The sequence below is a fragment of the Hippocampus guttulatus genome, chromosome 16 (assembly GCF_054856545.1).
Source record: "Hippocampus guttulatus isolate MCC_2025c chromosome 16, RoL_Hgut_1.0, whole genome shotgun sequence".
NCBI classification, from domain to species: domain Eukaryota; kingdom Metazoa; phylum Chordata; class Actinopteri; order Syngnathiformes; family Syngnathidae; genus Hippocampus; species Hippocampus guttulatus.
Window position 1 is genome coordinate 7370523 of NC_141276.1, and position 20597 is coordinate 7391119.

At 44.7% G+C, this 20597-nt stretch overlaps 1 protein-coding gene across 3 annotated transcripts; it reads left to right on the forward strand.

Moving 5' to 3' along the window:
• Window positions 1–56: 56 nt before the first annotated feature.
• On the forward strand, window positions 57–19852 carry sun1b (Sad1 and UNC84 domain containing 1b). Of its 3 annotated transcripts, none has more exons than XM_086133484.1 (23): window positions 2123–4638; window positions 4985–5082; window positions 10415–10597; window positions 10974–11221; window positions 11456–11722; window positions 11801–11938; window positions 12262–12381; window positions 12752–12835; window positions 13922–14032; window positions 14117–14236; window positions 14320–14413; window positions 14507–14565; window positions 15017–15198; window positions 15282–15545; window positions 15622–15714; window positions 15926–16014; window positions 16105–16252; window positions 16964–17278; window positions 17405–17489; window positions 17864–17979; window positions 18071–18238; window positions 18313–18405; window positions 18591–19852. In XM_086133484.1, the coding sequence occupies exons 1-23, from the start codon at window positions 4627–4629 to the stop codon at window positions 18705–18707; spliced, it is 3204 nt and encodes a 1067-aa protein (XP_085989610.1). In that variant the 5' UTR covers window positions 2123–4626; the 3' UTR covers window positions 18708–19852. The 3 variants fall into 3 exon arrangements, with proteins under 3 accessions (XP_085989613.1, XP_085989610.1, XP_085989611.1); XM_086133485.1 differs by having other exon boundaries at window positions 2123–2580; XM_086133487.1 differs by lacking the exons at window positions 2123–4638; window positions 4985–5082 and adding an exon at window positions 57–230.
• Window positions 19853–20597: the final 745 nt, after the last annotated feature.

Genomic DNA, 20597 nt, shown 5'->3' on the forward strand with positions numbered 1-20597 from the left:
CTGGTCTTGTTTTATGGTGCCACGCGCGTCACACTGGGTGTCTCCGTTCCAACGGAAAATGTGGGCGCGTGCGTGACAGTTGGACGTTCAACACAGTCTTACTAAAACTTAAGCAGGCAGTTCCCCGTTGAAGTAAGTGTGTTCCAGAAACGTTTGAAAGCTTTGGACCAAAAACCGGACTACCAGAATAAAAGTGGAACTATCCGTCTGCACACGGAGAGAGTCGCATTGTGAGTGCTCAATTCTTTCTGTTTGTTTGAAATAGGCTCACCTGCGCCGTCAGGACTTTACGCTATGTATTTTTAGCCTTGCTCGTTTAAATGTATGACCCTGGCTAAAGTTGATGACTTTCAATGTCATTTGAAGACTTTGTGCCGGATTGACAGTCGCTCGGCAAGATGATTGCCATGTTTGTTTGCCTTGAATGTGCTTGACTTTCAAGTTTGTCAAACTAACCGCGAGTTTACTGCAGTTGTTGACAAAAGTCTGAAATAAGCCTTTGAGGAGACTTTAGCGACTATTGGACGTCTGTGCCATAAATGTCTTTATAGCCACTGAAAATGTCGTGAATAGATACGTGGTGGATGTGAACTATCTTGCTACTTTGATCTTGGGCCGGAAAGCGAGCGCGCGTTTCTGCGGTTTCTGACGTCACATACGTGGAGTCTATTTGCAGTGGACCCCGCGTACTCGCGCTTCAGCGCCAGCGAATTCTTTTTTTTTTTTCAGTTTTATTTTTATATTTTAGATTTTTTTTATGACAATTTGGGAAAGGGGGAAACCCTTGTTTTTTGTGGATGTGCTTATTGGTGGTCATACCCGGTTTTCCCATTTTTTTAAAATTAAAAAATGTAATTTGAATTCATTTATATTGGACATTGATTACAGTATATGTGGATTTGATTTATTTATGGGCTGGTCTAGTCTTTTGTGGGGATCCACTGTACGTTAGTCTCCTGTTCATCACAGTGTTCATACATTAGATAATCTTTGTGGTACCTTGGCATGCAAAAAAAAAATGGGGGGAGGTTCAGAAAAAAATGTGAATAGCAGTAAATTGTATAAAACATAAGGAGAAAGTAAATAAATACACTGGCTTTAGTAAGTGTATTTATTTACGTTTTATCACCAACTACTGGAAGGACTTACTCAATGTCATCGTTTTTTTGGGGGGGGGGGTTGAGTAGAAGTGATTATTATATGCAGCACATAATACATTAAAAGGGTTTGCCGATTACTTCGGTGTGGTCATCTGGGTGTGAGCTGTGTCCAACTGAAATGTTCTCTTTTAGTATTGTGTGTGATTGTGTGTGATTGACGGCTGAAGTGAATCACGACTGAGGGTTGGTTGTGTTGCTCACATGCGTGGCAGGGTCCGACTTTTTGGTCTTTTTGGGTGGTGGCTCAAGTAAAGTTGTATGTGTGAATATTGGAAGTTTTTAGACTCAGGGCCCGGAGTGCACGTGAGTACGTAGCGCACAAATGATTGATCAATTTGAGTTGATCAAACTTTAACTATTAAAATTTTTTAAAAAACAACGTGTTGGCTTAATTTCATTTATGAAATTTGTACTGGTGGCCCGGCCGGGCCAGTATTAGTGAACTTTGAATGGCTCGACAGTCATGTGGTAGCCCCGGGTCACAGCTAGTGTATCCTAATTGCCGTTCATGGTAACTTTGCGACGGACCCCTGTTCGTTGCAGTTTTTTTTCCTTGTTTTCAAAAAATTATGTCAGCAGTGATGCTATTAGTTGCTGGGAAGGCTTCTGAGCTGTGTCAAATAACCAATGTTGAGGCATTTGGGCTCATAAAGTACGTTTCTTTGGCTTGTCTTAAATGGCAATGTTTGACATGACAAAATATTTTGATTTTATTCATGACATGATGCAGCACAATATGTTACCACTTTATACAATTTTACGTCATTGCAAACTTGAGCAACTGGTGAGAGTGTGTTTGTTTGGGGGGCGGTGGTGGGCTTTCCCCCACTCTGCCATCCAAGTAAGGACCGCCACTGTGCTTCGATGACGTCAACGCACAATGGAGTGACTGTCTTTCAAAACTACGCCCCCCCCCCCCCCCCCCCTCGTGTGAGTGAATGCTGCAAATGTCCTTGTATGCCGCAAGTGTGATTGAAAGCTGCTGGTGTAACCGAATGCAACTCGGTCCTCTTGAATGCCGTCAAGTGTTCTACCGTCCGCTGCAAGCGAGTGCAGCCCCGGCAGCTGTCAGGAGCACATCGGGCTCCTCCAATGGATTTGAAGCGGCCGTGCAAAGTGGGAGGATCAGCCGCACAGCATCACGGCAGCCATCCTTGTGGCTTTGTCCGCCCGGGAAGCCATTTTGGAAACAACAACACACTCACACACTCCCTCCCTCACTCCAGCCTCCCAACTTTCGATCGCGTTCAAGAGCACACAGGGTCGCGCCGCAAACCATAAAGAAGATTTTGATTCCCTTTTTTTTTTCTTGGGAAATGCCGCTGGAGGAAGTTTTGCTTGTCGACAGTCAACAGTGGATTTTGGCCGTTTGGGAATCGCTGTAGGATGATGATACCGTTCAGGGATTCGCAGTACACGGGCAAGTTAACGGCACGGTAACGTGCAACAACGCCGTAGAACAAGCACAATAGCGTCTTGATTAAAAACAACAACAACAAAAAAAAACGCTGGCCCCAAAACGAACGTGCAAAACTCGACGTACATTTGCGCTGCACAAACCCCCTGCGAATGGAAGTCAGTGTGCCTCGCTTGGAGAAAAAAATGTTCTAAATTTAGCATGCAGGAATGTAACCGGCTTCCATGTGGCCGTTTGCAGCTGGTCGAGTCGGTTTTCGAGAGCGCTGTCGCCGATTTGACGCGGGTCGTTGTTGGGGCCAGCGGGTGGCTCTCAGGTGCTTTGGCGTGTCAAGGGGCGAGCAAAGCTGACGTACAGAGCAGACACACAACACTTGACAGTGTGTCGGCGTGCTGCACGTTTCTGCTCACCACAAGTGCGAGGGTGCGTGTGTGTCTCTGAGAAAGAGAGAGAGAGTGTGTGTGTGTGTGCGCGCGCGCGCTGTTCAACCTGTCTCTTTACGTTGTCGAGGGTTTGCAAAGCTGCAACTGGAACTGTGGGAGCTCCCAAGTGCATGCAGCGAGATTTATTTGTTTGTTTTGCTTTGGTTGGCAGCGGAATAAATCGTTTTATTCACAGCGTTAGATTAAGTAGAAAAAACAAACTAAAAAAAAAATCATCTTGGATCATTTAAGGAGCTGACCCCCAGCTTTTGGATCTTGGCTCGAGTTTATGAGCCTGTTCTGGGCTCAAGGATCCCCGATTTGAAACAATTATGAGCTGAGCGGTGGCATTTCAGGATTCGGACATCTGTTTGCATTTGTGTCTGCACGAAATCAGACCTTCCCAAAAAGTGTGAGTAAAAAAGAAAAAACCAAACTATTAATCATCATGTAGCTTGTTTTGAGCCGAAAGACTGACTCGTACCGCCAGGACCACAGACACAGCACTAATTTTTTAAAAACTGAAAATAGTGTCGCTTTGGCCACGTTTTGCACAACAATCATATTTGGAATCTCCAAAAATGTGAAAATGTTTGAAAACTTTTGCATTGTAGGTCACCGCTAAAAGTAAAAAAAACAGTCCTCTTAAGTGTTCATTACGAGCCGCAAATCATAAGAGCAGAAAATAGTTTTAACGGAGAACTTCTGCAGCTCAACTCAGCACGTTTCCAGCTGGACATACACTGTGCATGATTTTCAAAGAGCTAAAAGTCTAGCTTGCCTTGTTCAGTCAAATAACCTTGCATGAAAATTCAAAGCTAACAATTGAAGCGTAAAGAAAAACAAAACAAAACCTTGAGCCGCGAATCGACTGCTCCTTTCTCTATATTATTGTTGTTGCTGTTACACTTGAGCCTTGCGGGTGTCTCGTGTGTTTTCCACCTGTTGCGGGCTGTCAAAACAAATCAAGACGACAACTTCTCCACTGTCTGTGGCGACTACTAAAAACAACGCTAACAAAAAAACACGGTGGCCTGGAGCGGCGCCGAGTATGCAAGACATCGCGGCTGAACCTCGACTCAATTGATTCTCATTTTCGCCTTTGAAATCATCCAATCTCAGTGTACGTCTGTCTTTTCTCGCGAGTCACATAGATATCGAATAAGGTGATTTATTTTGTTGTTGTTTTTAAAACGACAAGAAGTTTATGTGCGCTTTCCCTTTGAGTCGATCAGCTCGTTCACTTTTTAAAATCTGTACATGACAAAAATGTCACTGCGACAAATGCAAATTCTGTCCTCTACTTAAGGTTAGCGACAAATTCTTGGCTATTACCAGTTGTGTTTACCCAGCCTGTAAATGCAGGTTCCGCTGTGAGAAGAGCAACTTCTTTTGGCTCCTGTTTTCCCGCCCGTTTAGCTAATAAAAAAAAAAAAAAACACGGCCCCACCCCTTGGTTTCATAACACTCTTCTTCCCTGTGTGCGGAGCTCACACAAGTAGTAGCTTCAACCCGGAGACGGCTCAAGGAGTAAGAGGATCTGATCGCCTGTCAGTCGCTACCGGAGGGGGGACACGACCGCTTATTCGTTACCGTCAACTGGGGGTTGGCGGCCAGCTGCGGCAACATGCACGAAGAGGTTAGGACAGGCACAATTACAGTGTCGTTGTTGTTCCTGCTCAAAGAGTTGTGTCGGGCCTACCTGAGCTGTTGTTTACCCTGACGTTGTTCAACGGAAACTCCAGAGCAACCGGGGCAAGGGGGGGGAATTGTCTTGAAGTTGGATTTTTGTATCAAGGCAGCGACTTTTGTCTGTTTTGTGTATTTCGGGTTGTCATTTAAATGGTTTAAAACAAAGAGACGGGCTGAACGAGGCAGTGCTTTTGCGTGTGTGTGTGTGTGTATGGAAGTGAGTGTGTGTGCTAATCTCCCTGCACCGTGTCAGCGTGGGCTGACCCTATCCCCTTACATCCTGACTCTTGCAGTCTAAACAAAGAAGAATGACCATGGATTTTTCCCAACTGCACACATACACGCCGCCACAGTGTGCTCCAGAGAACACCGGCTATACCTACTCTCTCAGGTGAGACCCCCCCCCCCCAACCCTCCCCATGGCATGTGTGAGCGCGGGTACGACAGAGGAACTTGTTGCCGATCAAGTCGATCCGCTCCGCTCTGGCGCTTTTTTTTAAAATTCAGTCGCCAAGCTATTTAAAGGGGAAATATTTTGTCAGCTATCAGTGTTGCGTTTCGGGTTTATCTTGCTAGACATTTCCACAAATTCCCTTCCGGGATTGTGGTTTTGATGGTCCGTCTGGCTCTTGTGTGTATTTGAAGTGGGATCAGTTATGGCGGGTGTTCGATGTTATTGTTTCTCCGCACTGTTATTTCATTACCCATACCGAGGTAGAAAGCATGAGCTCGGGGGGGGGGGGGGGGTGTTTTAAACGGAGGCTGCTTTTTCCGTTTTTAGGAGAGTAACGGATGAAAGTGATTTTCAGAAAGTTTTCAAAGGGTGGCTGATAAACGACAACGCACTGAATGTTGGCGTGACCCTTTGATACAATTGCCGACATGATAAACAAATGCCAACAGGAGCTTTACAATTTTTCCCGCTTGATAGAACAACTATTTTTCGCCCCCCCCAAGGAAATTTACCCTGCCACAGAAAGAAAAACGTTACCCTCATCTTTGAGGCTGATACAATTAATCAAATAACTGGAATAATTCGACGGATGTCTCGAAACTTGGCAGTGATTTTTTCCCCACCGACGAATGTGCAGACTCGCGCATCACTCCGTTTAAATAACTTGGCACAATGGCAACAAGCCGGAAGGAAAGATTGCATAAAAACCAGAATGTCCAAAGTTTTGATCCCTTTTCACCTTTAAAGAAAATCAGGTAGAACACTGGTGTCAAACTCAAGGCCCGGGGGTCCAGATCCGGCCCGCCAGGTCAATTTATGTGGCCCGCGAAAGCAAATCATGCATGTCAACTTGCTAAAATGTGAATTAAAGAACGTTGAGATTTCGCAACAATTTTGCCACCCAGGTTACACTCACTTGAATAATAACTGAACTAACTATGATAATTGACTTGGCTGATTTCAAAATTAGTAATCAATTCATTTTTTGTGTGTACAAGTAATAATTTTGTGGTTTCTCTGTCATTTGTAGCTCCAAATTGGCCCGCGACTAAAATGAGTTTGACACCCCTGGAGTAGAATGTGTCGACTACAAAGCAGAAGAAACTCACATCTTCATTGCCAGCACAAGCTATCAATGCTAACACTACTAGCTAGAATGTATTGTTACGCACTGACTGGTGGTCATTGCTTGCTCGAACGTTTGTCTCTGTTGGTCAGAAAGCGGGCACGGTCGAGCGAGCTACTCTGAATACGTGCTGTTAAAACCGCTCAGGAGTTGGTCAGGTCGACTATCTTGAACAAGCGGAGGGTGTTTTCCTTTTTGTATGCGGTCAGCTGAGAATCTATTAATGAACCTTGCCGTCACAAACATGGCCCTGATCCCGGGATTAGACTGACCGTTTCTGCACTGTCTGCCGCTGCCAGGATTGAGAGCAGAACATGCGAAAGTACTGAGGTGTTCTTTTTTGTTTTTTTTTTTCAAGAGAAAAGTAGTTTCTGTGTCGGCGAGAGGCAAAAACTCTCAAAACGGATGTTATTCGAATGACCTGCTCTTATGTGGCTGCGGTTCAAAGAACAGGTGGCAAGTTTATAGCGCAGAATAGTCCAGCGGTAGGACCACCGAGTAAGCAAATCGACACATACGAGACCATCTTTGACTTGCAAACATGAGTTAATGATAAATAGAACTTACAAGGTCTGGAAGCTCGTGTTTGTTTTTCGCATGGCCAGAAACATTTGCAAGCTGAATGGAAAATGTCTTTTTATGGTGGAGTGATAAGGTGTGACGCCCCCCCCCCCCCCCCCGCCCATGCAGGGGTGTACGCTGATGCTCTTGCAGTGTTGCCCTTCAATATTTTATAATGCTGGAAGTGGGTCACTGGGGCCTCCAGTGCATTTTTCTCCCTCTCTCTCTCTCTTACTAAAAAGCAAAAAAAAAAAGCAAAAAGTACTTTTCAGAAAGATGTCAATCTTGTGAAACAGGGGTGTCATATTCAGTTTTAGTCGCGAGACAGATAATAATTACCGCTTCACTTGGAAGGCAGTGAGACTGAAACTGTCAAAAAGTCAAGAATAACGTTTTTGTTTAAGGAACTGTCATGAGAGGTTTGATCACGAGAAAATGCTTACAATATGTCACTAATTTATTACGTATGAATATTTGAAATTTTGGTACAGATTTTAGCTGGCATCATGGAAGTTGTCATCTTTGATTTGCCTTTGCGGGCCACTTAAAATGATGCGGCGGGCCACATTTGGCCCCCGGGCCTTGATTTTGACACTGTGTTGTAAAACGTTTTATTGAGCTGTCATCACAATATTACAAAAGTGCAGTTTTAACCCCCCCCCCCCCCAAAAAAGGACAATACAATTATAATGAGCCATGTCCTGAGTCATGCTCTGGCAAGGCAACGCCGAGGAATGCAACCAACCCAAACATGAGTGTGTGTGTGTGTGTGTGTGTGTGTGTGTGTGTGTGTGTGTGTGTGTGTGTGTGTGTGTGTGTGTGTGTGTGTGTGTGTGTGTGTGTGTGTGTGTGTGTGTGTGTGTTACCAATGGCTGTTGTTGCCCGATATTGCTGCCGCCACTGACGTTTGACCCTGTTCAACGTCATGTGTTCACCACCTACAGTATCAGCCACTACCCCGCCGACGGGAGTAACTCGATGAAGGAAAGTCAGGCAGAGACAAAAAGTCTGGGAGGGAACATGCGAATGGGAAGGAATGATGGTAATCTATGCCAAATTATCCCCGCCCAGAGTGAGCTGGTTGGCAATTCTGCAGTCCTCACGATTCGTCTGTCCTGGCAAATGCTTGTAATCACGGGGCCTCCCGGATCTCAAGGGGATTTTGGTTGCTCTCTTGCAGTCTTGGGAAGCATGATGGCAGTGCGCGATGTTCTCATCTTGTCCTGGTCGGTAGTGAGGAGAAATTAGTGCGGTTTCAGTTCACTGAATGGTTTTTTGAGAGTGTTGAGGAAAACATCCCAGTTGCTTAAAACGGACTCGTACTGCTTTTGTGTGGTGAATAATTGTCCTTGCACGCACGGTGTAGTTGGACAGGTCATGAAGTGTAGTCAGTTGGTGAAATGAGGCTAATTCAGTTCATCGTTGTATGAAGAGGGCTGTGCCTGAGCAAGTTTGGACTATCTGGCTTGCATTTTTGGAGCACGCTTGTCGTCAATTAAACCCCTTGAACTGAATAGAGGTGTGTATGTATACTGTACTTGTTCGGAAAACCACTTTCAACAATTGATTTTCAAGGTCTGGTTGTTCTAATCCCAACACTTTTTTTTTTGTTTTGTCAAGTGGAATCATTTATTCTAGGCTGAAACATTTGCCATCATAAAACCGTGATCAAGTATTGCATGAGAGCGATGGTGCAAATCACATTTTTACGTTCAGTTGTAACATTAATAAAAAAGTGTGTTAATTTTGTGTTTTTGGACCAAAAGCTTAATTGCGTGCATTGTACATGGTGTGAACTTGAGACGGGGGGGAGGGGGGGGGGTATTTTTGTCATCCAATATACAAAGAAGATGTGAGTGGGTGGTACGGCTATTGAATGGCAGCAAACCAACACGCATCGTATTGGCGGTGAACGTCCACTTGTTGCCGTTCTCATGGAGGCGATTTTAGCTGTTTGGATGCAGTGAATAAAGTGGACAAGCTGGTTTTGCTGCTGTCACTTAGGCAGGTGGGTGTGGGAGGGGTGGTTGTTTTACATACATGAATGAAGTACAGTGTACGGTGTTGTTTTAAGTGTTGCCCATTCAACTGAGTTGAAACCCACCCCTTGCTCCTTGTGAGTGTGCTCATTTTGCATTTGTGAGTTTGTCCCGTTGGATGGGTGACTCTGGCTCTCCTTGCCCACACGCAAGGGTATCCCGGTGCCTTTTTTTCTTCTTCTTTCTTTCTTTCTTTCTTTCATGAGGCTTGCTTAAAACCCAAATTTTGGGAGGCAAGTCTGAATTGAAAACACCGAACGAAATTTTGCCAAGTGATGGCTCTTAACTTGAAAGTTTCACATTAACCGTCGACCCGCGTCTCGGTGACCTCTCCACCAGCTTCCTGAAGCAAAGCAAACAGTCAACTCCATCTGATAAGTCGTGTGCTTGTGACGCAAGACAGCCGGCAGCGCCCACTGAGTGTGGGAAGGGTATCAAAACCCGGCGTTATGCAAGGAGAGATTCCTGGAAGCCGGTTGTCCGAAGGCGAGCATCTTTGTAGTCTTGTCTGTCCTCTTTCTCTCGCTTCTAAAATCACCGTCACTATTTATATCCCCGATGTGGGATGTCGGAGCCGCCTGAGAGCGAGCGGCGGACATGTCGATATGGATGGGCGCCCGAACTGGAAAACGATTAGCTGCCGATCAGATGAAGCGCACGTCTAATATGCAGTGAGCAATTAGTCGCTTGACAGATTTTTATTTCCCCTCAACCAAATGAAGGATGACAGTCGCTCGTCACTGTCATGGCTAACAGTGGCCTGCTTATTTACGGCGCTTTGATCCCCCCCTGGACTTGACATATTTGTACAGAACACTATCTGTGGTGGTACGTGAGCCGTAGAAGTGTGTTGAAGAAGCCAGCTCGAGCAGCAAGCGGGATGCTGAGTGAACACCAAAGCACATAATTGGATGGAGGTGGCGGCGTGTAATCCTCAGGCTTTAAATCGGAACTCAGGTTCGGAGACGTGTACGCGTGCATACACCCGCCAGCCACACTTCATTTTTGAGATTTGGGTTTCTTAAGTCATTCATTCCCAAAGACGGTTTTAAACGTCTTTTCAGACTTGGTCCAGAATTGGCTGGTACTGAATGAGTTAATAATAATCTGTGTGGATTTGCCTCCCAGTGCTGCGCCAGGTGGGCGTGGCCCTGTGACTCAGCGCAACGTGATCGATGGCCGCCTTCAATTTGCAACTTTCATGCTTGCGTTTTGGATCACTGCACGTCGCATTGTTTTTGTGTGTCAATTTGCGTGCTTTGAGAGTATGCGTTGAGTGTTTCCAATTGCCTACTCTGTTGTCTTGTTTTCCCTTTTACATCCTGGGTGAGTCACTTCCTGTTGGCCGCACTGCCAGCTGCAGTAAACAACGGCGTGACAGCGATGCTTTCTCTCTCGATGGGACACTCGGTCCCGGGTCGGTTTTGCTTTAATCGGTCAGCTTTTCTGCAGTTCCGGCTGTGTCCCAATTTTTTTAAGTGCTATTTCTCCCTGACATTGATTTAATGTTTCTCTTGCGCTTCGTCTCTCCCGGTTTCCCCAGCTCCAGTTACTCAACGGCAGCGTTAGAGTTTGAGAAGGAGCACCACATTGCTCCGGTGTACGAGTCGCCCAGGATGTCACGTCGGAGCCTGCGTCTGCAAACCGTTGCCGGTCACCATGGCAACGACAGCCTTATGGACTACACCCAGAGCCAGAGCAGCTATACCACCAGGAAAGAGTCACGGTGAGTGTCTTTGTATCTGCACGCTGTTATGCAGTCACGTCGGACTTGTGAATTAACTGCAGAGGAAATCGCAGTGATATGATGATCATCTTTAACTCAAAAGTGGTTAGGACTGCACGGCTGTCCGTGTTTTATGTTATGTGTTGTGTTTATTATTTTACTTTATGTCAACTGTTTTGTTAAGCGCTTTGTTACAGCTGCCGCTGTTGTGAAAGCGCTATATAAATCAGCATGTATTGTATTGTATTGTATTGTATTCACTCCCAAAGACATTTTTAAACGTCTTTTCAGACTTGGTCTAGAATTGGCTTAAATGTCTTATTTTTCCCACATAGCATAATACTCCACATTTGCGTTTCCGCGTTCTTTCCGCCAGGACTCTGCGGAGCCGAAAGCTGCAGTCCAGTTCCAACGCCATGTCTTTCTCCCTGAGCCAAGCCGGCACGCCGAGGAAGAACCTCAGTTTCTCGGCCGTCAGTACGCCGATAAACAGCAGCACGAGGGTGGAGGAAAGCAACGTGGCGTTTAACGCCAGCCGTCACACGGGCACCGGGGACCAGGCTCGGCTCAACCAGCGCACCATCACTACGACCACAACCACTATGACTATCGACGGCATCCGGGGTCAGTTGAGAAAATAGTTTGAGATGAGCATGTCCTGATTATCCTGTTAATAAGAGAGGTCAGAAATGGAAATTTACACACACACACACACACACACACACACACACACACACACACACACACAAAAAAAAGAAATCATAGATGCAGGCACTGAAAACATTGCGAAATGACTTTCAAGGTAAAGGGCTCTTGAAAAGTGTCATTTTAAATTCACGTGTCCCGTGTTGTCCTCAGGCAGGACGTCCCACTCCGAGCTCAGCTCGTCGAACGTCAACGGCGACGTCGGCGCTTCCAAGTCCCACGCGACGCTCGCCAACGGCTACATCTGTAAAGACTGCTCCTGTCATTCGCAAACGAATGACTCCCTCATCACACACCCTTCACTGACATCTTCGTCGCCATCGTCACACGCGGAGGAAGTGTGCACCCATGCCGTCTCCTACTCGTCGTCACCTTTCACAAGCATATACTCCCGAGACCGGAGTCGGAAGAGCAAGACAGGTGCGGAAGTTGAAACTCGGGAATGAAGACATTGCTGGAAAGCTGATTTCTTGCGTTCAAATGTTGATTTCTCCTTAGGTGTCCTAACTTCGATGTCGAATACGTGTGTGCGCCTGAGCAAAAAAGTCCTGGCTCCGTTTGTCTCGATCGTCACTATGCTCTACAGCAGCGTGCTCTGGGTGCGCACGCAAACCACGAGCGGCACGCCGGGAAGAGGTAGACACATCGAGGATCGCCGTTCAATCACGTTTTCATTTTGTGGGCCTATTTTTCTGACAACCTCCCTTGTCACTCTGCCCACCTTCACCGTTTTTAACTAATCTTGCGGCCCATTTGTTTTTTTGTTTTGTTATGGGGTTTTTTTTGTCATGGGCCGCTGAAAAATGGATGATGGGCCGCAGATAGCCCCCAGGCCATAGTTTGGACAACAGTTGGACTCACCCATAACCAACCCTCTCCTTTAATAATAACATTTTTACATTTTCTTTTCTGTCTTGATACTGTTTTGACGTCTGTGTTTCGGGGCCCTTTGTTTCCAGCGGGCGTCTTTGCATCGTGTACGGACGCCTTGAGACAGACAGCGTCCTCTAGTCTGTCTCAAATGTGGCTGCTCAAACGCAGGGTGACGGGTGACAGATCTAAAGACTCTCAAGTACAAGGTAATAGGATAAATATGTAAACTCGTTCGACTGTCTCAACTCGGGCTTGGAAAAATCCGGCGCATTGTTTCTCAACTCGACTGTTGTAATGTTTTGACTCACAAACAAGCTGAGCGAACTTTTGTGTTTCCAAGGCCCACACTTACTTTAAAACGGATTTGGAAATAGGTCCAGTTTATATTTCTTTTTTTTTTTTTTTCTGGCAGTTCATATTAAAACCTACCATGAGTAAGTAAAGGATGATGTTCAATACATTTTTGCTTTATTAGGTTTTTCAGCGACATTTTGTTGTTGTTGTAATTATCCATTCATTTTGTTGTATATTTTTATTGGAACATTCAAATACAAATGAGCTTTGCGTGTATTTCAGCTCACTCGAGTTATTGTGGGAGCATGAATGTCAAAGATCTGGTGACAGAAGACTCATCGCATCTCAATCTCAATGGTTCCCTATGTAAGCACACACACACACACACACCTTACTGACTCGTGATAGTTGACTAGTTTTCTTTTAATCCAACATGCAAAACGATGCTATGCTCACCACCAAATCATATCATCATCGCAAATATAATTTGAATGCTCGCAGTGCAACCTACAAAGTTGAGCACAATGTGTTGTGTGATCCAGTTTGACTTGAGTTGTTATCATTTTAAAAATATTTTATAATGTGAAATTATGTCCTATTAATTTGTAGCAGTGTCGGAAATGTAGTCATGGTAAAATCCTAAGCTAACTGCACAGGCCGTTTTTTTTTTGAAGTTATATTTTGACACTAGTCTCAAAGTATAACTAGAAGCTAACCACTGTAAAATAAAATAAATTAATCTACTCCTTTTTAGGAATTCCAATTTTGTTAAACCTTAAAGCATTGTCATATTTGAAATTCGTTTTTGGAAAACAAGAAACAAACATCAAATTGAACAAACGAGGAGTCTAGTTGCCTTTATTCAACCTTTGGGGTTTACATGACCTTGATGATTGAGAATCTACACAGACACAAAGGGGGGAAAAATATTTCTTTTAGCAGGCACTTGGGTGTTCTTAATACTGTGACACAACGTTAAAAAAATGGCTTGAGAAATGCTCGGCTAAGCTAACAAAATGGTGGCAAAAAGCTAGGCTAAGCTAACAAATGGTGGCTGAAGTGTTTTTCTTTTACCTTTGATAGGTATTTTCGAATAATTGATCAATAATTGAACAAATAATTCAACTTTTAGGCCCTTTGACATTTAAAAAATGAGCTGGAAGAAAATTTCACAATCTTTATTGAATTAGACTTGTCCCAAATCTGACCAAAAGTGTTTTTTTTTTTTTTTGCTTAAACAGATTATATGTTGAGGTCTGTGTTGATGACAGATCGTGCAATATGCATGCCTTTGGCTACTTTTGTTTTGTGCTGTCCAAATTTTACTTTTTTTATGTGTGTGTGTGCCAGTTTGCTATGTAATTCATTTTTAATGTTAAACATCCATCTTACTGTAGATGTCAATTCATGCATGCTTTTTGTGCGTGTGTTCACGTTGCTTGCTGCACGCAGGTGATGACTGTAAAGGGAAGGAGTACTCTGAGACACACACCGTCCTCCTCGCTCAGTCCTCCAGGTCTCGGCGCCTGGCGGGGGCGCTGTGGAGCCTTCTGGCTTGCACAGGTTGACCGGCGCTCCTCTAATGCCGAGATGATGACGATGTTGATTAGAGCGCTAGCGGTGACTAATCGGCGCTTGCGTTTCCAGGTTACTACCTCCTCCAGCCGGGTCATTCTGCGGTGAGAGGCGCTAAAGCTTTGGGCTCAGGTGTTGGGACGCTGACACAGAGACTCCTCACACTGCTGTGGACAATTCTCGCAGCTCCAGGTTTGGTCACGTGTTCTCTTGCCGCCCGAGAATCTCTTTGGTTCGGAGGTTCTGATGATGTTTTGTTGTCAATCTGGACACAGTGAAGGCAGGCCAAGGTCTAATTTGGGTTCTTGCCAGTGGCTGGTACCATCTTGCCTCCCTCATGTCTGTTCTCAACGTCTTCTTTCTGACACAGTAAGAGCACCAAGCCATCTTTTTTTACTTATTCGTTATCTTTGTGAGTGAATCCTTGTCAGTTTGCATCATTTGCTGATATGTTACTTCCAGATGTCTTCCCAAACTCTGGAAGCTCCTGCTGCTTCTTCTGCCGCTACTGCTCCTCTTAGGTGAGTTTTTTTTAAGAATTGATGTCAGCGCCTGAGCAAAAGATTGGGAAGTGTCTGTTCGGTAACTCATTTCTCTGTCGTAACGACGAATCTTGCCCCAGGCAAAGAAGCATTGTCAGAACAGAGCGTTAATCAACCAAACACACATTTTCGAATCTTTTATTTTTATCCTGCTGCTTCTAACGAGGCACCAGATTTTCTAACCAGCACGTGTCTCAAGAGTACACTGCAAATCAGGAGCCGCATTCAGGTCAACGTTTCTCTCTCAAGTCAACCCCGCCAGGCGTGTGCACTCATGCTAACAATACGGCTCATGTTTGGGATTGACAGTGGTACCTTGACCTATGAGCTGAATCCGTTCCATGACTGAGCTCGAAACCCGGTTTACTCTGATAGCCATTTGCCTCCTTGAAATGAAATCAATTCGCTTGTTGTTGTCGTCATCATTCAGCTTGGTGGCTGTGGGGTCCGTCGGCTGCCGTGCTCCTTGGCTACCTACGGGCCGTAACCCTCACAGAGTGGCGACCTTCCTCTCCCATCAGCTACCTTTCCAACTTGATGCCAGCCTCCGTTCCAGTTTCTGTACCTCCTGCAAACCTTCCCCAGACCTCCGCTCCCGTCTCACAGATGCCGGTGGGTTGCATAGTAAAAATCAAGAATTACTCACCAGCATTTCTTGTGGTCTAAATGTACCTCCCTTTTTTTTTCCCCCCTAGCCAATTGTAGCCCCGAGTTTGGACTTGGAGCGCCTGGAACGTCTGGAACGCCAGCTAACTCTGCTGTGGCAGCGAGTCCAGCAGAGCGACCAGAAGCAGGAGCAGCATCGCACGGACATATTGGCTCTGTACTCCACCCTGAGGGAGAAGCTCCACACCGAGACCGACAGGGAGACACTGGGACTGTGGGTGTCATCGCTGTTGGAGCAAAAGCTGGGCGTGCTGCAGGGAGAGCTGACAAAGGACCATGCCGTCCGAGAGCATGTAAGACTGTATCATCTGGATTATGTTGCCGGTGTCGAGCTTCATGTCGTTTATGTGTCATTTGGCATCCCTGCAGAGCGAAGAGCAGCTCAAAGCGCTTCAAGGGAGTCAAACGACGCGGTTAGCTGAGTTGGAATCGCTACTCGGCACTCTGGCTGCCAAGACTGAGGTATAGTCGAAGGCTTTGTTCGCAGGCTTGAAAAATCCACGGCTCCCAAACAAAGGATTGCTGTATCAAATGTCAGGACGTGTAGTACATTTGCAACTCATACTGTAGTTGGTCCTCGTGTTAAGACGCTTCCGGACAGTGTTTATTTTACATATCGCCTTTTGCTGCGTTTTAAAAAAAAATTGTTTGTCATTATTTACCCGTGTTGTAGGCGGTGCAACAGAAGCAGCAACAATATGAACTTGACAAAGAGAAAATGAAAGTGGTCGTCGCTCCGGCTGCAGACGCACCTCCTCTTAGGTACCGACGCACAAACACCGACTCTTTATTTTAAGGACGAAATGGTTTTATTTGGTAGGCGAAGCTGGAATGTGTGTTGCTCTGTTGCAGCAATGTCGGAATGGGCCAGGAGGAGCACGATGCGTTGCAGGCTGAGGTGCAAAGACTTGAGCTGGACTTGGGAAAAGTCAGGCAGGACCTGCTGGGCGTCATGGGATGCAAGGGCAAGTGTGAGCAGCTGGACTCGTTGCAGGAGACGGTAAGACACAACTTGTATTTTTTTCATCATTTTTTATTTATTTATTCTTATTATAATTTTTTGCTCTGAATGTGGGATTTTACTACACTGAATAAAATTGTCTCAATGTAGTCACAATTGCACTTCCTGAAACCCCATTTTTGAGGACAGGGACGAAGATTGGTACTACCGTATAGACACCACAAGAGGGCAGCAAAGCATTTACAACACAAAAGACAGCACCAACAGCATGTGCCCTCTAATGAACCGATGTTACATAAACTGGATGCAGTAGTTTACCAACTTCACATGAGACTCAATCATGCACTGAGATGCATAATTTTAATACGGGCTTAGTTGATTTAAAATAAATAAGTATATAAATTATTAATAATACCCAGATAAAAATTGTATGCATTAATTAGGACTCTTTGTGGGTCCCTTAACACTGAAAAACAATCAAGATATGAATTTGAGTTTGAAATTTGACTGTTTTAGAATTTGAAAGTGAGACTGTTTTACATTACTTTGTGGATTAGTACTTGGTTGACTTAACTGAGAGGAAAAATAGGCAAAATTCTGGCTTTGGGGGGGGGGGGGGGGTGGAGTGAATGTCTTATGTTGTAATGTGTTAATGAAATCTAATTTACTGGATTGGTCCGGCCCTAGTTTTTGTATAATTCAAATTTATTTAATTTTTTAAATTATTCTTTCAATGCCTTCTCATTGCAGATGTCTGCTCAGGTTTCCTCCCAAGTACGCAAGGAGCTGCACGCCCTGTTCTTCGGCAGCAGCTCGTCCGGCGAGGCTCAAGGCGAATTGCCCGAGTCTCTCGTCGTCTGGCTGTCCCAGCACTACGCGAGCACGGGTGACCTGCGGGCATCACTGGTCGCACTGGAGCACAGCATCCTGAGCAATATTTCCCGGCAGCTAGAGCTCACCCGCGCGCAGACGCTCAGCGAGGCAGAGTCCAAGGCCACGTCCGTTGTTGGCACGGTGACCGGCACGGTGCCGAGCGTTGCTTCTGCTGAGTGCCTTTCAGAAGAGGTAGTGGAAATAAACTTACATCGTCCCGTCATCAAAATGGGTTCTTGTGGAACTTCCGAAGGTGAACGGGCCCCAATATGCTACGATTAGGGCCCAACTAAAATTCACTGTGTTTCTGTATCCCAGCAAGTAAAAGTGATTGCCCAGAATGTGCTGAAGCTCTACTCGCAGGACAAGACCGGTCTGGTGGACTATGCCCTGGAATCTGGAGGTAAGAAAGAAACATACTCTTGCACGCAGAGCCCGGATTCCAACGATCTGCGAGTAGTTACCACTAAACGGGAAGTTAGCGGTTTAGCTTGCTAGCGTTCCATAATATTAACTCATTCAGTACCAGCGAATTCTGGACCAAGTCTGAAAAGACGTTTAAATACGTCTTTGGGAGTGAATGAGTTAATGTACTCTGGCTCTTATGGAATAAATACTTCGGCGGTAGTTGGAATAAAGAACAAGATTGTGTACATGCTCGATGCATGGTGTTGATGCTTTATGATCCTCTGCTGCCATTTTAATCAATTATTTACCCCGAATCCTCACCAATGTCATTTTTCTTTCAAAATGTGTGTATTACCTGCATGTATTCAGGTGGTAGCATCCTCAGCACTCGCTGCTCAGAGACGCACGAGACCAAGACGGCCCTCATGAGTCTGTTCGGGCTCCCGCTCTGGTACTTCTCCCAGTCCCCTCGCGTTGTCATCCAGGTGGGTCAGACGTGGCAATGCCACAACCCCGAAGGGTATTTCGTAACGGTACATGGTAAGCATGCTCCGATTTGCTTTCCGCTCCAATCAGCCTGACATGTACCCGGGCAACTGCTGGGCGTTCAAAGGCTCGCAGGGTTACCTTGTGATCCGGCTTTCCATGATGATCCGGCCCACGTCCTTCTGCTTGGAACACATTCCCAAAGTGCTGTCCCCCACCGGGAACATCAGCAGTGCCCCACGTGACTTCACAGTCTTTGTAAGAAATATGAACCGTTTAAAAATGAGGTTTGGAGGTCAGTGATTCAATTTGTTTTGCCGTACTACCGACAGGGTCTGAATGACGAGTACCAGGTAGAAGGCGAGTTGCTCGGTAACTACACCTACCAGGAGGATGGAGAATCACTGCAAATCTTCCCTATTAAGGTCATTTCAATTTGACAAATTGGTTTATAGTAGGGCTTGAAGAAAAAGACAATATGAGCAATTTTTTTGTACAAATTTTTTGTTTATGACAATATTGGAATCCAAGTCCTCCTGTTTTGTAGTATTCCACACATGAAGTAAAAGTTTAAATCGGTGCCACTTTGGGACTCTCTTTTACCTTCCAGGAGCCCACGGAGAAGACTTTCCAAATCATGGAGGTGCGGGTGCTGTCCAACTGGGGGCATCCCGACTACACTTGCTTGTATCGCTTCAGAGTCCACGGAGAGCCGCGGCCTCAGTGAACAAACCACCACTAGAGACAAACACACTAAACAAAGATGACCATTGGACATTTGTACATAGGCAAAGGTGATCTGAAGTTCTCCTGGATGTTTATAAATAAGCGAGTGAATACTACAAGGTGTGGATTGTTTAAAAAAAAAAGTGGATTGACTGGATATTTTTTTTAATGTGTGTGCTGAAAGAATTCCAGGGACGTCCAAAATGGAGACTTTTTAGGACAAGAACTGAAGTCCAAATCTCTTTATTTCCTAAGACACCTCTTGCACTGAATGAACCTACAAGGGCACAAGACTCAGAAAGCAAGCTACAATATTTTTGTTTGGTTTTTTTTTTAACCTCCTGTTTTTATTTGGCTGGTCGTCGTGTGTCATCATTCATTCCACGCCAACAGTGGATGGGAATGTTTTACGACATGATGCAAGTCACTCTTTAAGTACACAGCAACACTGCAAACCACACGAGGAGACTCACATATTTACCCGCATGGACAAAATGTGTGGGTGTGTTTGTGGATGGACTCTTTTTCTCTCCTAAACGTTTTATAACGTACGCTGATGGCTCTGAAAGTCAGATGACCGGACCTCCATTTGGCAATTTGGAATGTGTGGAATCAACGCTTGCCGGATTTTAGGTTTGTTTTTTTCCGATTTCCCTTGAGTAACGTTTACCCGCTTCTCCTTATCTGAGACCTAGACCGAATGTAATCGACCTTTTATGTCCCATCATGCAGGCTGTCTTTTTATGAAATCTGCTTTTGTCAGTTGATTTATATCAAAACAACCCATCGTTATTGTCTAATATTTTAGCCACTGTTTTGGGGGTTGAAGTTTTGTATGCACTGCAAATGTGGTTGCTTGTGGCGCAGGGCTCAAGTTTTCTTTAATTGGGTTGACTCGTCATTTTGATTGAAAATATAAGTGGAATGCCTAAATTATGTACAAAAGTTTTATTCCATTTTTGCTATTTATTCAGAGGCCAATCTGGTATACGAGTTCTCCGTGTATATTTTGTCGAAAGCTCTTCAGTACATTTTGGAAGCATCTTGGGATTTCATTTTTGTTTTTTAAGAAAAGACATGGCTATTTTTGTTCTGTCGCAAGACAAGTGCTTTGGAAAATATTCCAATAAAGAACTTAATTTTGAATCGTAATTGTCATTCGGTTTACTGATTGAAATTTTGCAAATAGTTTGTGTTAATGAAATTACATGGCATAGTTTTGGAAATTTAGAAAATTAAAATTGCACTTTGGAGACACACTTGGCACTCAAATGTTTGATTTGTAGAATTGACACAAAGGACTGGTCATTGTAGATGAGGTTAGGGGGGAAAAGAGAGAGAGTAACAGTAATTTTTTTTCCAGATGTTAAAACATGACTACATACATAGACGTTAAAAATGCTATATTTCAGTCTGTAAGATATCTGAATTCTAATCATTGCTAATTTAAAATATTACGTAATAATGAACCATTTCAAATCGTAAAACCTTTCTTCCACCATGAGTTAACCCTTAACCTGTACAAGTCAAGACAGATAACAGTTCAACAAACGTTCCTATAAATGAGAAGTGTCTAAAAACAGTTTTATTTTATTTTTTCTTCAATGTTTCAATATGGCTTCATGCAATGCAGTGCTGTTTTATGGTGGGGTTCAATTCGTGTCAATAGGAAAAAGTTATTTGACGAATTGGACGGGCAAACATCGTTACGAGCTTGGTCACGGAAAAAAAACAAGTTGTAAGTACCGAGTGAGTCCCAAAAGGTTCCGTGTGAATTACTTTAATTTTGACACGGCAGACACGTCATGAGTCATTTCTCAAGTGAGTCTGAAAAGTATATCTCTGCTGCCCCCTACAGGCAGAAAAGCAGCTACTACGAGTTTTCCTCATG

Bases quoted from the DNA above. Each gene is read 5' to 3' on its own strand.
- sun1b (XM_086133484.1), top strand. The intron at 11,723-11,800 runs GTGCGGAAGTTG...ATTTCTCCTTAG, and splicing joins GAGTCGGAAGAGCAAGACAG to GTGTCCTAACTTCGATGTCG. The intron at 11,939-12,261 runs GTAGACACATCG...CTTTGTTTCCAG, and splicing joins GAGCGGCACGCCGGGAAGAG to CGGGCGTCTTTGCATCGTGT.